Raw genomic sequence first — 18145 nt, 5'->3', positions numbered from 1 at the left:
ACGATCCCCTAAATGGGCTGCCTTGTCTGTCCTTAGTGGGAAAGGATGCTCCTAGTCCTGTAGAGACTTGATGAGCCAGGGTGGGGGACACCCAGGGGCCTCTCCACCCTCTCACAGAAGGACAGGGAGGTGTAGGGGAACAGACTGTGTGAGAGGGATGTGGGGCAGTGAAGTGGGTAGTTATGTAAAATAATTTGGAGGGAGGAAAGGAAAGGGAGAATTGTTGTAATAATATTATATTCTCCAAAATAAAGAGTAGAAAGAAAAAATTGCCAGATTCTCTTTCTTCATGGCCCACACACATTCACTTTTAACCAATACTAATGGTTACTGATTTTTATTAATGTGGTATTTCTTGAGTCCACTATACTAGGAAGGGCTTCCTATCATATTTATTAAATAATTTGTCTTTAATCTATAACATTTATGATCATTATCAGTATTTCTGTTACAATGTACTTAATAAATAATAAACCCACAGCTCAAAAGGACTGTTGTGTCATACTTAGCATAGTGCGTGGAGTTGGTAGATTAAATAGATATTCTTCAGATGTTGTGACAAACAATAAACCCATTATAAAATTAAGATACTGTAAGTCACGAATACACTTTATACACCTAATCTGTTGAACACTCAAGCTTAGCAGCATAGTGTACCACAGATATTATAATTTCACCTCTATGTAGCTACATAGAAAGCAGAGCTCAGTGACACTGTGCAGCATTAAAGGAGAATGCTATCATACATCACTAACCTGGAAAGCATCAACATTCAAAATTATATGGCTTCGACTGAACACATAACAGTTTTGTGCCATTATAAAGCTGTACATTAGGAAGTTGAAAACTATGTGAAAACTGTTTACTTCATGAATTTTGTAGCTTCCCACAATGTGTGAATGACATAGTTGTTGACTAGATGAGGGAAAAGATTAAGAGCTGAAGCATTGCTGTCATGGAAACTATAAACACTGGGTTTGTGATAGGCTACTGTTGAGTATTTTTTAAAATTTAAATGAAGTGGGCTTTACCTTTATATTCTTATGGCACTAGTCCAGTGAGGGCTGAATAGTTTGGGGTAAGAAAATCCCCCCCCCAGTCACCTATAGAAAACTGACTCAGTTAAGAGCTTCCAGTAGCTAATACTTCTAGCATCTAGAACACCCATTAAAGACAGAGTTTACTTGGGGCTAATCCTGATTTGTGAGAATGAGCAGTTTGAGGTTCATGACTCACAGAGCATGCATTGCGTCTCTGCTCCATCCACCAAATTTATATATGTTTGTCTGTCTATATGTATATGTATGGACATACATACATATGTAGGTATATGTGTATGTATCTAAGTATGCAGATGCACTTGGGAAAATGATGAAGCAGGTGGTTAGCTTTGTGTGTGTGTGTGTGTGTGTGAGAGAGAGAGAGAGAGAGAGAGAGAGAGAGAGAGAGAGAGGCAGAGACAGACAGAGATAGACAGAGAGACAGAGAGAGACAAAGACACACACACACACATACACACACACACACACACACACACACACACACACACAACCTGACTTCCTTCCTTCCTTTTTTTTTTCTCTGGCTCAAGAAGAGCCCTTACTGTTGGGGGGAGGGCGGCAATGGGGGGAGGGTGGGGAGGGGGACACCCATAAGGAAGGGGAGGAGGGAGGGGGATGTTTGCCCGGAAACCGGGAAAGGGAATAACACTCGAAATGTATATAAGAAATACTCAAGTTAATTAAAAAAAAAAAAAAAAAAAGAAAAAAGAAGAGCCCTTAGCCTGGCCAGCAAGGGGCCTTTGAGCTAAGAGAAAAGAGCCCAAGTAACTAAGCTTTCCCCAACTTAATCCCCTCAAGCAGATGTTAAATTGCCAGAAGTTGCCAGCTTCTGGCCCCAGAGAAAGAGTTAAATTACTAGCAGTCAGTAGCTTTTAGCTCCCCAAAAGCAAGAAAGAGTTTAAATGCCAGAAGCCAATAACTTTTGGCCTCAATCATCAAAGCTATATGCCTTCTCTCTGCCTGCCACAGTTTACCCCATGTGTCAAGGTTTCATCCCTAGCCTTGTCTTCCTGCCCATCCACCCATCCTTCTGGGATGTTCACTCACCCCATGTGTCTCTCCAGTCTGGAGAATAACTTAGGCTTTGACCACATGTGCTGCTGGTCCTCAGGGATATACCAGTTGGTATTAATACCCTTTCCCAGAGTCTGTTCACAGTCATGGTTGCCCTTTTGATGAGACATCAAGAAGGAATTTTCATAACTTCCACAACCAGCAAGAAGATAAAGCACAGGACTTGGGCTGTGGAAATGAGGTCAGATTTGGAATTTGGTGCTGGGGGAAGCATACTGAAAGCTTTTTTTTGAAAGTCCTGTAGAAAGTATTATTTCTTAGCTTGATTAATGGGACTGCAAATCTGAAAATACAACTGCTTTAACATATCTTGGTAGTCCCCCCCCACCATGAGTGTGTGTGTGTGTGTTTGCGTGTTTGTTTGTTTGTGTGTTTGTTTGTTTGTGTGGTAAATGTACATGATTTTGTGGATGTGTGCATATGTGTACGTAATTGGACCTCCATGAGGAAGTCAGAGGTAGATAGCAGGTGTTTTTCTTAATCTCTCTCCAGCTCATGTTTTTTGAGACCAGCTTCCTCACTGACCCTGAGCTCACTGACTTAGATTGGCCAGTGAGATGTAACCTCTGCTGTCTCTGCTCCACACTGCCAGCACTGCAGACATCTGACTACCTGAGCTTTCTCTCCATCCCAGCATCTCTTAGTGGTTTTAGATATTGTTCCCCTGAGTCAGAAGGTTTGTTCTTTATAGGCCTGGCACGGGCACTGACAAGAAGAATTAAGCACATAGACACAGAGACCATGGAGGACACATTGCTACAAGTCCTTTGTAATGAGCTCATTGAACCTCACAGTCAGCTGGAGGCTCTCCCAGACCTTTCTCACAGCCCTTTCTTGTTTTCTCACCCTCACAGCACACTAGCCTGGGAGGACGCTACTAATAGTGCTGACAACCTCAGAAGCATTAGCTTCACAGGTCATGAATGATGCGTTTAATTTTCTCTTCAACATTCAGAAATTGCTGTGCAGCCATTCTGAGGACTGTGTCTCCCCATCCTTACTCCAAAGCTAGAGCAGTGTGTCACTGTGGAGGCTGGAATGGTGCCTGGAAACTGTGGGTCAGGGAGAAAGTCTTAGTAGAATCTTCCCGAATCTCAAGATCCCCCCATTCTAAGTACTATCGTTGCTGTTGAGTCTGTCTTCCTTATAGTGGAACTGTAGCTTCAAATCCAAAGGGCACATCCTTGAGCGCAGCCCGGACACAAGGAAGAGAGTGCCCTACTTGTCCTCTCAGGTTCTCTGTCAGTTGGAGCCATGCCTCTGAGTGCTTTGTGTCTTCCTCTTACATCAGGGCATTATCATGGACCCACCATTTCTACATTTCTGGCTGTGGTTTTGTCTTTCCCTTTCTTGTACTTTCATGGAATCCAGGCCACTATTAAGGAGCTTAGGGATAGAATGAAGTCATAGCCTGGAGAGGAGCCTTCCTGCCCTCTAGAGGCAGTCGAACTGTAACTTCTAGTGACCATCAAATCCCTTCTTTTCTATACACATCTAGAACTCTGACCTGAGATTCAACAGAGCCACTTCTTCTGTAAATCACCCAGAGTATCATGAAGGTCGGGGAACATCAATGCTCAGGGGTCACCCCTCAGTAGATACTCTTCTGTTTCTTATGATGTCCTTGTCCCAAAGTCGAGCCTCTGCTTCGTCAAGTTCCTACAACTTCAAGTCCTTTAGGACCTTTTTCATTTTTATTTATTATGTAATTTAAACAGTTGGGTATGTGTTTCCATATCCAGTCAGATGCAGGATCAATTAGAATCTAGGTATGCTGTATCATGCTCTGGGAAGTCTTCCCCTAAGTAAGACATCATCCCTACTCTTCAGGGATGGAGTGGTCTTAAAGTACAAAGTAATCTGTGCAGTGACACAGTGATGAAAGGATTATAATTGAGAAGAAAAGGAGACATGTTAGACTGCCCTACAGAGTTTCTAAACCACTTGACAAAATACCCATGGCTTGGGCTGGATCTGCATGGCTGTGAGGGAATTACAGTCCAGTCCTTTCTGCCTTTCTCTTCCTCCTCAGAGAGTTAAATGCATTTCTCTCATCAGATTCCGAGAGACAAATGCTTTTCTGGGTTTTGGCTTCTCTGGTTTTTGTAAGGCTTACTGAGGACCACATAGTCATACAGCAGACTCCAGTCTTTTACTCTGGGCACACAAGCCACAGAGCGCAGAGGCAGCTGATGCCTAGGAACAGCATCTATTACCCCTCAGCCTCCGTGATATTGCTCCTATAAAAGCTATGGACACACTTCCCAAATGCATAGTGGTAATTGTGCTTTTCTGATGAAAAATGGAAAAGAAGACTTGCAACAGAAGAGGATAGCTAAGAAAGAGAGTACATTTTCTCTTTGTATAGAGTACTAAATAATGACTGGTAAATTGTTGTACTTGGATAGAATACCATGAAACTCTCAATGGAACTATCCCTATTCCTTTAAGCTTAGAGAGACAGAAAAGACTGAGCATTGTTTGTTCACCAGGCATTTTGGATTTTGTAGTAATTATAGACAGAGTTCAGAGAAATATAGTCATCCCTGATTTGTTTTAAATCTCTCAATATTATCTATAGATGTGGGATCTCCCCAAACTGAGTCATGTCTGCCTCTTCATGTGTGTATGTATGAGTTCCAGCATAGATTAATACTATTTCAGAGTTTATCTTAAGGCAAATATCTTAAGTCATGGATGTATCATCTAAATTTTTGGTATAATGATTCTGGAGTGAATCAAATGAAGCAGATTAAACAGAGTACCTGTGTCATTTACTTTTGTCTTTTACTAACATACTTGGAAAGCAATAGGAGTGAATTATTTTCATTATTAATTATTCCATTTATTTGCATCTCAAATGTTATCCCACTTCCAAAGCAACAAAAGACAGAACATTTGAAACATAGAAGGAACATTAGTGGATGGAAAGAAAAAAAGGAAAAAATGTGGGACTTCATATTTTAATAATTTATAGTAATAATAATGAAAGCCATATCTTGTAGAATATTGTCAGTCTAGACTTTGAATGCACACTTTGATTAATATTTATATATAGGTGCATAGCTGATCTCCTTTATTTTACTGTGAGATGAGAAATCAGGACTTAGAAATTTTAAGTAGCCTGCCAATGTTTTATTACTAGAATACAAAGTAGAAATACCTTAAATTCAATTACATTTGATGTATGTGCTGTGAAAGGCCCACCATGCTGGTTTGTGGTTAACAAGTCTAATGAGATCTGATTCTGTCTTTTGAAATAAAAACACTATGAGACTGAAAGGGATTTTATGATGCTGACATATCAGAAAGTTGTAGATAAAGAAAGGCAGATCATAAAATATAGAAAATGTTATTAGGTTGGCAAATCACTGTCAACGCTTCTGGAGGAGAACAGGACACTGGTCTTCGAATTTTGACAGACAAGAAAGATCAATTTAGATAAAAGAGGAAGGAGAAAGCAGCATAGAAGTCATGTATAATAGGTCTGTGCAGTTATAAAACTATGATAGCAACAAAAGGGGAGGGCAAAACATATGTGCAACTGGGAACACACAACCGCTAGGAAAACAATGCTATAAGACAACCAGGGAAGCTTGTGTGTCTGTGATTTATTCATACAGGACATTCCCCAAAATGTGTGTCTGTGTGTGTGTGTGTGTGTGTGTGTGTGTGTGTGTGTGTGTGTGTGTGTGTGTATGAGAGGTAAATTTTAGGGAGAATTTGTGATTTTAGGTTAGAAAGTATATTTTTTAAAACCTTATAACAAGAACAGAGTGCCACAGCCAGAGTTTACATTAAGTGTTTCTACAAACCGAATTTTTCTGTTATGTCTAGAAGAGCTAAGGTAAGAGAAAGTTGGATTGTAAACACAGGCAGTGGTACTAGGAGCTGAGAAAAAAATGGCTGTGAGATGTTCAAGGTAAAGTCAATGGGGAGTGTTGAAAAGACAAAAGCATTAGTCATAAAATTAGTAAAGATGGTTTCCAATTTGCATACATAGATAAGGGTTTATTCACACAAATATTGTCATAACATAGACAGACAAAAGTAGGATGACTGGGAAAGATGGGTCAGCCAGCAGCTTTGAATGTTGAGTGTAGGAGCTTAGGGATGCAGAGAAATGCATTTGTGCACTGAAGATAAACATAGAATGAAGTGAAGTGCATTAACCAGTTAAAAGCATGTAATGAGAAGTCACATTGGAAAGAGGAAGGAGGAGATCCTGAAACCCTGGAACTGACAGGTAACGAGGGAGAAGATGTGGGATGCAGACTCCCCCAGGAACAACTACTGAGTGCTGTGTCATGAGGCTGCAGGAAAAGTGTCACGGTGACAGATGACTCAGCCTTCAGCACTGCTTACACAGTCAGCCTTGTGATTTCAAGTTGACAGTTTTGAAAGCAGTCACTGAGTGTCAGAGTGAGCATCTCTCTCAAGGCAGCTGTGTTCAGTGTTTACTGTTCTCCCACATGTCAGCTAGACTCAGTCCAGTTCAGTTGTGTGGAAGACTCGTCAGTAAACATCTGTGTGCAGAACTGATTTTCTTCCTTACATCTAACTGTATCCCTTGTGTTGCAGCCTAAGTCACCCTGTTTTGCTAATGCGCATGGCAGCTGAATCTACACAGCGGCTTCGTGTGTCAAGAAGGGAGAAGTCATGATTCTGGTGACTTAGCACTCTTCTCTCTGTGCTGTTGTTCATGGCTCTTAGCACCCAGCTGGAGGCAACCCCAGCCCCCTTTCTTCCTAGTAGGTGTTCGGGGCTTGGAGGAAACTCAGCACTGGATAGCATTGCCTCTGGGGTCCTTTACCTCCTTGCTCTAGTGGGCAATGTGACAATTATCTTCATCATCTGGACTGACTCATCCTGCACCAACCTATGTACCTCTTCCTGGCCATGCTCGCTGCTATTGATCTGGTCCTGGCCTCCTCCACTGCGCCTAAAGCTCTCACCGTGCTTCTGGCTCACGCCCATGAGATTGGGTACATTGTCTGCCTGACTCAGATGTTTTTCATTCATGCTTTCTCCTCGATGGAGTCAGGCATACTTGTGGCCATGGCTCTGGATCGCTATGTCGCCATCTGCCACCCTCTGCATCATTCTACCATCCTGCATCCGGGGATTATTGGGCGCATCGGGATGGTGGTGCTGGTGCGGGGATTGGTCCTCCTTGTCCCATTCCCCATCCTGTTGCAGAAAGTTGTCTTCTGCAGAGCCACTGTCATAAGCCATGCCTATTGTGAACATATGGCTGTGGTAAAACTTGCCTGTTCGGAAACCACGGTGAATCGAGCTTATGGGCTGTCAGTGGCCCTGCTGGTGGTTGGGCTAGATGTCCTGGCCATTGGCATTTCCTATGCCCTCATCCTCCAGGCAGTGCTGAAGGTTCCAGGGGGTGAAGCCAGACTTAAGGCCTTCAGCACATGTGGATCTCATGTTTGTGTTATTCTCATCTTCTATGTCCCTGGAATGTTCTCCTTCCTCACTCACCGCTTTGGCCACCATGTTCCCCATCATGTCCACGTTCTGCTGGCCACTCTCTATCTCCTTGTGCCACCTGCCCTCAATCCTCTTGTTTATGGGGTGAAGACGCGACAGATCCGCCAGCGAGTGCTCAGGGTGTTCTACACAAAAGCATCGATTTGAGCATGTCCTCATCATTGGCTACAGAAGACTCCACCAAGAGGCCATGGCTGGTGTAGAGTACAGGAGCAGAAGCAATTTCACAGTGAACATTCCTATTCCTAGCCGTCAATGCAGAGAATACCCACAGGCATATGGCTCAGCATACTACTGAGATATATCTGGGTATCTGTGCTTTTGATTATTTCTCTTTAATCTTATTGTTCTGTTCAAGTCTAACAACTCTCCACTGTTGTCAGGGATATAGGATTTTTTTTAACCTTAATCCAATAACTGATCACATAACACTGTGTGTGGAACAAGACTGTCAAATCCCAGTCTATTCCTGATTGAGGGTTGGTTCACAGTGACTTCAAAAATCGCTAAAACAATCCAGTGGATGCATGTCACTGCTCATCGTGTCTCTTAAAGGAAACAAAATGGCCACCTGCTAAAATACCACATTTCATTGTAATGTAGATGTCCAACGCTACGCTACTTCTAGCCGCAAGAAGCACAGGACATAGAAAATTCTTACTATAGTAACTTTATTTTCTCTCTTATGGTGGAAGCCCGTGCAGCCAGGAGCCCTATTTATCTCCGCAGCTTTTCCACACCTGATTGGTTGCTTACTCATGACCTCATCAGATGCACGCCCGGAAATGGGCAAAGACCTGGCATGAAGGCACTCTTGCACATCCGACACAGCTAATCTCCCGATAGGGAGCCGCTTCTTGGGATAAAGGCTAAGCCATCTTGACTGACCTGGCCTTCCCGGGGGCAGATGGAAGCCAGCGCCACCATCTAGTGGTGGCGAAGGTTATTATGCCCTTTTACATCCCCCCTTTACTTTTTATTAATAAATAGTAAACATTGTCTAGGCTGGTCTGGGTCCCCTCAGTTATGTCCATCTGCTGTGGCTCCTGTCTTGGATTCGATCCTCTATGTCACAGCCTTATCCGTCGAAGGGTAACCTTATCGCCACCAGGCCCCGTGTCTTAGATCGGTCTGTGCATGAGGAAAGTTGCCCGTCTCTGGATACCACAGTGCTGTGTGACAGTAACTGAATAATGACCTAGGGCGAACTCTAAAAAGAGGCCAGCCAGAAGGTGAGTTAGTGGGGAGGTCATGATCACCCTATCGCGTGCAATGAGGAAACCTCAGCGATGTAGAAGGGCTGATCAAAGGAATCTTGAGTCTCTCTCTCCCCAGTGCAAGTGGGCCCACAGGCCCATGGGGGTGCAAGAGCAGAGAACTCAGATACCGACTAATTTTTGAAGATAGATAACCAAATTTTAGGGGAGGCCCCTTGTTCAAAATGGCTGCAAGTGCTTGAGTGAAAACGGCCTTGTCACGTTTTTGTTGAGGTCTGAGTTTGCAAACCAACCATAGCATGAATACTAATCCACAGCATAGGGCTGCACCAAACAGAGCCACCCCCACCCATTCCTAGAAGTACTAGGAATCCAAATCCAAAGAGGTAGTGTGAGGACTAGAGGTAGTTTCTGAGGGATCCATCCGCGAGTCATTTCTAGGCGTCAGGATTCTCCGTGTCAGTCGTTCCGGTAGCCAGAATGGATTGTCTTCTTCCTGTGGGAAAACACAAACCGCTCCCCTGGATCTTATTAAAATAGGATCCGGGCCTTTCCATAGACCAGTCAAAACATCTTTCCATTTTCCCATCTCTTTTGGTCTATCAGGTTCTGAATAGTGACGTTCGGCCGCAGGTATGGCCTTGGGCGTCAAGGTTTAAAAATTAAGGGTGAAAGTGCTATGGAAACAGCTACTCTTGGTACTGAGGTAGAGTCTCCTCGACTCCCCTTTTGTTTAATTAAATAGGATTTGAAAGTGCAATGGGCACGTTCTACAATGCCCTGTCCCTGAGGATTATACGGGAGACCAGTCAGATGAGTCACCTCCATCTGGTGGCAGAACTGTTGAAATTTTTGAGAAGTATAAGCTGGTCCATTGTCTGTCTTAAGGAGTTTGGGTTTACCCCAAGCGCTCCACGCCTCGAGGCAATGTTGAATTGCATGTGAGGCCTTTTCTCCTGTTAGAGGTGTAGCAAACATAATGTCAGAGCATGTATCAATAGAAACATGTAAATACTGAAGTTTTCCAAAAGAAGGGACATGAGTAACATCCATTTGTCAAACCTGTAGTGGTCGGATTCTTCGTGGGTTAACTCCCACATGTGGTACAGGCATGAATTGACAACAATTTTGACATTGGGTAACTATCTCCCTAGCTTCTTTTCTAGTCAAAGCAAATCGGCGGCGTAAAGTTTTAGCCGTTACATGAAATCGTCTGTGAAATTCTTTTGCTACGTCTAATTGAGGGGACAAGACAACTGCAATCACTCTTGTAGCTTTGTCCGCTAGGTCATTTTCGCGAGACATTGGCCCAGGAAGGCCCGAGTGAGCTCTAATATGTGTTATGAATACAGGGGATCTCCTGTTGAGAAGGGTAGATTGAATTTGTTGAAAAATCTGAGCAAGTTTGCTGGAAGGCCTGATTAATCCAGCCACCTCAAGAACCTTAACTGCATTAACCACATAAGAGGAATCTGACACAATGTTAAGCGGGCCTGGGAAGGTCTCGAGGACCTCTAGCACCACTAAACATTCTACAACTTGAGGTGAGGTTTCATTATACTGCTTAGATACTACCTTATTATTGACCACATAAGCACCTATACCAGTTTTTGACCCATCTGTATACACTACAACCCCATCAACAAGTGGTTTCTGAGACATTATGCGTGGAAACACAATGGCTTGGCTTAAAGCAAACTGTAGGATAGGTGTTTTGGATAATGATTATCAATCTGTCCAGCAAAAAGTAACTAACAAGCATTTGAGGTAGCAGCTAATGTTTGAACCTGGATGGCTGTATATGGTACTATCAAAGTTTTGGGTTCTTTCCCAAAATGAGTAATAGCTGCCTTTAACCCGCGGAGTGCAAGCTGAGCAACCGCATCAGGATACCAGTCAATAATCTTAGCAGGAGATGCATTCATTGGGATGGACCCATAATAAAGGCCCATCCTGCCACAAAACAGCTGTTGGCAATAGCATAGTTTTGAAAACACACAAATCAAAAGGCTTGGTCTCATCAATGCGCTGCAATTGAGCATCCTGTAAGGCTTTTTCTACAACTTGTAAGGCCTGGTTTGCGGCTGGCGTCAATGCTCTCGGAGAGGAGATATGAGAGTCCACTTCCAAAATATCAAATAAAGGTTTCAACTCAGCAGAGAAACCTTTAAAAATGGTCTCAGCCAATTTATATCTCCCAATAATTTTGGAAATCATTTAAGGTACGTAAATGATCTCTCGAATCTCTAATTTCTGGGAACTATTTTTCAGGATAAATGACCGTTCCCAGAAATGAGCCAATTCTGTAATTTGAACCTTTTCTGTAGCGACTTGTAGTCCCCATTGTCTCAATGTTTTGATTAATATGGGATATGAGGTCTGTAAGGTGGTTAAATCTTTGTCACATGCCAGAATGTCATCCATGTAATGAGCCAGCAACAAGGAAGGAAATTGCTTCCTTATAGGTTCAAGAGCTCGTTGCACATATAGTTGGCAAATAGTGGGGCTATTGGCCATGCCTTGAGGCAGGACCCTCCACTGAAATCTCTTATCAGGTTCAAGATGATTAATAGCTGGTATAGTAAATGTAAACCTCTGTCTGTTGTAAGCTGGAGTCCCATATGTTTTGGGGCCCTGAGACCTGGGGCCCAGATACCCGTTTTTTGGAATATTTTCACCCTCTTCTGTCTGGGGAGGCCCGGGCTGAATAAGCCTGCCTCTGATATCTTTAACTGAGCGACATTCACTAGCCCAATGATGGCCTTTCCCACACCTAGTACACAGTCCTGGTGCTCTCTTCCTAGCGAGGGCTTGACACTCCTTTTTCAAATGTCCTGGTTTGCCACAGTTATAGCAGACCTTGTGATCACCTGTACCTAAGCACTTTTGGCTCTGTAGGATAGCAGCCGCGAGGCCGGCATTAGTAAGCGGGCCTCCAAGTTCTCGGCAAACTCTCAGCCAATCCTGTAATCCTTTGCCCTTCCTAGGCGTAATAGCCGCTCTGCACTCCTGTGTGGCTTGTTCATAAACCAACTGTTCTACTAAAGGCATTGCCTGTTCAGGGTCTCAAAGATCCTGCCTGCTGTCTCCATCATCCCAGCCACAAAGTCTGAGAATGCTTCCTGGCGGCTTTGTATAATTCTCGTTAAGTGTCCCACAGACTCTCCCTTCTTGGAAGGTACCTTCCACGCCTTAACGGCGGCAGCAGAGATTTGAGCGTATGCTCCCCAGTCATAGTTAGTTTGATTATAGGCATATTGCCCTTGTCCTGTTAACAGATCAAGCGTCCAGTCTCTCTGATTGCCTTCAGCAATGGCATTGACTTTGGCCTGTGCCTGAGAGGCATCATACCATAAGGCTTTCCATTCCATATATTGTCCCATATTGGGAAGCGTAGCCTTTACTGTTGTCTGTCAGTCTCCTGGAGTCATGGCCAGAGTAGCAAGCCTTTTGACTTGAGCAATAGTAAAATTGGCACTAACTCCATAGTTACGGACCGACTCGGCAAGTTCTTTAATTTGAACATATTTTACTGGCGCGTGAACGCGGCCTCCATCGGCGGCCTCAAACACCGGAAATGCCAGCTGTATCTTTTTCTGTTCCTCTTTAGTGAGGAAGGAATCTGAGTGGAATCTCTCCATACAAGATGGAGAGGCGCCGGGACTTATAGGCTGGGAAACCGCATGGTTTCCGCCTTCCACTTCCTTTTGTTTACCCAAGCTGTTAGCTCGTTGTTCATCTGGGTAGCATCTTTCTTTTTTACAGCGAGCTGCCTTATGTTCTAAATCATCTCTCTCAGAGGAGCTAAGCTAAATGCCTGTCCCTGAGCTTATCAAGCTCTGAAGTCTTTGAATCCTTTGCGGATAAAGACTTCCGCTTTTCAAGATCTCTTCCTTACTCTGTTTTATCTCACCCGAGGCGTCTTTTCCCCATTCTCTCTCTCCCTCGGATCTAAGGTCCTCGAGAGGGTCTCTTTTCTTAAGTGCACTTTTTCCCTTTAAACTCTTTGAATCGTTCTCTAACTCTGTTTCTGAAGCACTGTCTCGCCCCACCCCCAACGCTCTCCGCTTTGCTGTTAAACGCCGTTTGGCCGTAACTAGAAACTCAAGAGTCAATAGAAACCACCCGAGGGCTGCCAAAGCAACCACAACGGCACCTGCCGCGTCCGGCAGGGGATTGAGTCGGAGCAGGTCAAGGCTAAACATGTTCTCTCAGAGTTTTTTTACCTGCGTCCCTATAGCTTCTGAATTTCTCCGTGAACGGGGGCTTCAAGGGCGCCTAACGATGCGATGGTGTGGCCTCTGGTCCCGGGTTCTCAGCACCAAATGTCCCACACGCGCCTTCTAGCCGGCAAGAAGCACGCGAGACATAGAAATTCTTACTATAGTAACTTTATTTCTCTCTTATGGTGGAAGCCCCGTGCACCGGCCAGGCGCCCCTATTTATCCCCGTGTGCGCACCCACACCTGATTGGTTGCTTACTCATGACCTCATCAGGTACGCCCTGGAAATGGGCAAAGACCTGGCATGAAGGCACTCTTGCACATGCGCACACAGCTAATCTCCCGATAGGGAGCCGGCTTGCGCGGTAAAGGCTAGCGCCATCTTGACTGACCTGGCCTTCCACGTGGGGCGCAGTGGAAGCCAGCGCCATCTAGTGGTGGCGAAGGTTATTGCGGCCCTTTACATGTAGATGTTACTTAAACAAACACAAATGAACTAGATATTATATGTAACTTATTCTTGGACATATTTTTCTGTAAACAATTGTATTTCTACATAGCAATTTCCTTTTTGAAAAGTTCCTGTTTTAAATTTTATTCATATTTTTGCTTAGTATAAATAGTAGACAAGGCAAAGTATTAACTACATATCTTTTGTAAGTATTAATTTAATAAAAGCAATTGTTATTTCTTGCATCTAATAAAGGTAGCAAATTGTACAAGTCTCTGATGCACAGCTTCCGTAACTACAGGAGTAAGGCTGTTATTTAAAATGAGTTTCTTTCTTGGGAATGGTAAACATATTGTGACATCAGTAATCGAGTCTATTTCTGAAGATAGGAACCAGGTGAAAACTCACAGGAGGACTGCCACACTTAGGGTTGGACATCCATCTAAGGTTTTGTGCTTGAAACTTATATGGTACTTTGATTTGTGCCATTGAGCTATGATGCTAAGGTGATGACAGTATCTGTTGCTGGAATTCATTTTAGAAGCAGTGAAGGGGGTGGCCAATGCTTCTGATCACTCCATCCTTCGTACATTTTACTAGTGATTCGTACTTTTCTTTCAGAGAGACTGAACATTTTTCAATTTGGTTGACGTCTGTGATAGGTTAGTGAGAATGGATATGAATTATACTTATGAATTATGACAACAAAAGTAAAAATATGAACAACAGAAAAAGAGAAAAAAACATTAAAAAAATCTCAGCATGGAAGTAAAGAAATAAGTTTCATAGATGCAAGAAACAAAGCTGTAAGAACGAAGTTCTGGGGATGCAGGAGCAAGGTCTTGGTGGTCAGAGTGACCAGGCTTTGTCCTGTGTCCCACCAATGGGAATAAGCTAGCTAACCCTGTTGCTGAAGTCCGCCCTCTGTGAAGAATAAAAGTTGTGTGATTTTTGGGTTCAGGGTTGCCTCTCCCTGCATGGATGAGCAACCCCATGTACGTGGATCAATAAACCTTATATCCTCTTGCTATTGCAGTGGTTACTTTGTCAAGCTGTGCTCTATGGGTAGTGCTCCTGAGGTAAGGCCACTACAGGGTCTTATGACATTTTGGTGCGTAGGCTGGGAATCATGCTCCCCAAGACCAGCAATTGGTGAAGATATTGGAGGTAAGCTCGAGCAAGTCTGTGTTCTGTGTTCTATGTTACTTTCTGTTTTGTGTTGTCCGCATCTCCTGTCTGTGTTCAGAGTTCGAGGGGGGTTATAGTCCCTTCATGGGAGGTCTCAAGTTGAGAGAGACCAGCTTCATTTTGATGGGTCAGAGTACCTTCAGTGGGGGATTAGAGTCCTTTGTGGGTGGCTACTGTAAGTGTCATGAGGGTTTTACGGCCGTGCCAGGCAGTCATGCCAGGTCACAGACCCTGGAGGATGCTCCAGGAGGGGGGAATCTGGAGGACCATCCAGAATCCGGTTGGGAGGTGGGATCAGCAACAGTCCACCTCTACCCGGAAGCAGCTAAGGTTCAGCTGCAGTCTGAGCCAGGTACTGAAAGTATCAGGCATTTGTGGAAATCGAGTATAGAATGCCTTGTCTTGGTCTTGTTTGTTTTGTTTGTTTGCTGTGGTGTTTTAGTAGTGTTCTACTTGGACGAAACAATGGGACAGATGACTTCCACCCCTTTGACTATTACCCTAGACCACTGGATGGACGTTAAAATTAGGGCATACAATTTGTCTGTTGAAGTCAAAGTGGGAAAGTGGCAGACTTTGTGCGCTTCGGAGTGGCCATCATTCCAGACTGGTTGGCCACCCCAGGGCTCTTTCTCCTTGGATAAGATAGAGGAGGTAAGGGACAAGATCTTCCTGGTCCCAGGAGGGCATCCTGACCAGATCTCCTATATCATGGTCTGGGAGGATTTGGTCCAGTTACCCCTTCGTAAGGTCACCCTTTTGTCTCACTTTCAGATTTGAGTCTATCAAGAGTTTGTGCTGTGAAAACCGAAAAGGAAGATTATCCAACCATCTGAGGATGTGGATCTACTTCTTTTAGAACTCCCACCTCTTTACCCCCTACTTTGCCCCTCAGAAGTAGCCCCATAGGGCGAGGTAGTTGCCCCAGAACCTACAGCTCCCTTAGTGGGGAGAGCTCCACCAGCGCAGGGCTCAGGTACAATCAGGGAGGGAGGCCAGTGGGAATGTGAAGTAGATGAGCAGGGACTCTGGATCTCATCTCCGACTCCACTGCCTTGCTCCTCCACACCTATGGGTCCCTGGATGAACAGGGAAACCAGCCCTTACAGTTTTAGCCATTTTCATCAGCTGACTTGTATAATTGGAAAACTCATAACCCTTCCTTTTCTGAGAGCCCTAAGGCATCTAATTGATCTCCTAGATTCTATCCTGTTTTCTCACGAGCCAACCTGGGATGACTGCCAACAATTACTACAAACTCTCTTTACACCTGAGGAGAGGCAGCGGATTCTCATAGAGGCTAGAAAAAAATGTGCCTGGAGCAGACGAAAGACCCCCTCTTCTGACCAATGAGATAGATGCTGGGTTTCCCCTTATTAGGCCTACATGGAACTACAACTCCCCTGAAGGTAGGGATTACTTGAAGGTCTATTGCCAGACTCTGATGGCGGGTCTCCGAGGGGCAGCGTGATGCCCCACTAATCTGGCCAAGGTAAGGGAAATGGTCCAGGGACCGACTGAGTCCCCCTCCGTGTTTTTAGAACACTTGATGGAAGTATGCTGCCAATTTACACCCTATGACACCAAAGCAGAGGAACATAAGGCTACCATCATGGTGCCTTTATAAACCAGTCAGCCAGACACATTAAAAGGAAGCTACAAAAGTTAGAGGGGTTGCAGGATAAGACATTAAGAGAATTAGTACAAGTAGCTGAGAAAGTGTTTTATATCAGAGAATGGAGGAAGAAAAAGAAGAAAGAAAGCAAAAGGAGCAAGAAGCTAGGGAAGATAAAAGACAGAAAGAAAAAGAGGGTAGAGAGTTAAGGAGACATAAGAGGCAGGAAATAAATCTCCACAGAATCCTGGACACTGTGCTAGAAGAGGCTAGAGGACTGCAGGGGTCTAGTAGGACAGTACATGGCAACAGAAGAGAGCTCCTGGCTAGGGATCAGTGTGCGTGCTGCAAAGAGAAAGGGCACTGGACAAGAGAATGCCCTAACCAGCATAAGAAGAGGAGAGCCCCAAACACCAGAGTACTGACCATGCAGGGAGGAGATAGTGAATAGAGGGGCCAGGGTTTGGAGCCCCTCCCTGAACCCAGGGTAAATCTCGAGGTGAAGGGGAAGCCCACTTGTTTTTTAGTAGATATAGGAGCACAACATTCGGTCTTACTGCAAACTAATGGGCCTCTGTATCACAAGAAATCGTGGGTACAAGGGCCTAGTGGGAGTAAGCAATATTCATGGACTACCCAAAGAATGGTAGACCCTGGAATGGACAGGGTATCCCACTCATTCCTTGTTGTACCAGAATGCCCATATCCATTGCTGGGACAGGAGCTTCTCACCAAATTAGGGGCCCAAATCCATTTCCTCCCCGAATGGCCTGTGGTTAAAGGGCGGAGGGGCTAGCCCTTGTAGCTCCTGACTGTTAAACTAGAAGATGAATATAGACTTTTCGAACAGACACAACCATGAGATAAGAAAATGAACAGGTGGCTCTGCGAGTTTTCAGAGGCTTGGGCAGAGACAGCTGGCATGGGCAAGGCTACATATTGGCCCCCAGTCCATGTTGAACTTAAAGCTCATGCTTCTTCCATAGCAGTCCAGCAGTACCCCAAGTCTAAAGAGGCTCAAGATGGAATAAGACCTCATATCCAGTGCATTCTTAAATTGGGTATTCTAAGAAAATGCCACTCTGCCTGGAATACCCCTCTTCTTCAAGTACAAAAAGGAGGAACCAAGGATTATCACCTGGTTCAGGATCCGAGGGAGGTGAACAAATGGGTAACTGACCTATACCCAATGGTGCCCAACCCCTATAATCTCTTGAGTACCTTGTCACCATAACAGGTGTGGTACATGGTATTAGATCTCAAAGATGCCTTCTTCTGCCTGACCCTGACTCCCTCCAGCCAAGAGTACTTTGCCTTCGAATGGAAAGATTCTGAGTCAGGGATAACTGGACAACTGACACGGACACATCTACCTCAAGGATTTAAGAACTCTCCTACCCTCTTTGATGAGCCTTGCACCAAGATCTGGCTGCTTTCAGAGCCTTCAACCCTCAGGTAACTGTTTTGCAATATGTAGATGACCTCTTGGTGGCGACAGAGATAGAGAATCGTGCCTAGAAGGAACCTGACATTTACTTGCTGAACTTGGGAAACTGGGATATAGAGCGTTGGCTAAGAAAGCACAGATCTGGAAACAACAGTTCAGTTACTTGGGCTATTTAATAAAGGGAAGACAACGGTGGCTCTCTGAAGCTAGGAAAAAAACTGTGTTTCATATTCCTCCACTGACAAGTCCAAAACAGGTTAGAGAGTTCCTGGTCACTTCAGGCTTCTGCAGATTGTGGATTCCAGGTTTTGCTGAGTTGGCATCCCCACTGTATTCCATTACCAAAGATAAACAACCTTTTCGATGG

General features: G+C 44.4%; 1 protein-coding gene and 2 pseudogenes across 1 annotated transcript; 2 read left to right on the top strand and 1 right to left on the bottom strand.

Annotated features, from left to right (window-relative positions):
* Positions 1 to 6403: 6403 nt before the first annotated feature.
* LOC116893178 (olfactory receptor 52L1-like) lies at positions 6404 to 7784 on the top strand. The gene is given in 4 exon segments (XM_032895083.1): positions 6404 to 6467; positions 6849 to 6935; positions 6938 to 6997; positions 7000 to 7784. Coding segments are annotated over 4 exon segments (996 nt in total).
* A 3990-nt stretch (positions 7785 to 11774) lies between these two features.
* LOC116893177 lies at positions 11775 to 12495 on the bottom strand (annotated as a pseudogene).
* Positions 12496 to 13143: 648 nt separating this feature from the next.
* On the top strand, positions 13144 to 17849 carry LOC116893175 (annotated as a pseudogene).
* The last annotated feature ends 296 nt before the right edge of the window (positions 17850 to 18145 follow it).

Source organism: Rattus rattus, chromosome 2 (genome assembly GCF_011064425.1).
Source record: "Rattus rattus isolate New Zealand chromosome 2, Rrattus_CSIRO_v1, whole genome shotgun sequence".
NCBI lineage: Eukaryota > Metazoa > Chordata > Mammalia > Rodentia > Muridae > Rattus > Rattus rattus.
This window is presented reverse-complemented; position numbering and strand designations above follow the sequence as displayed.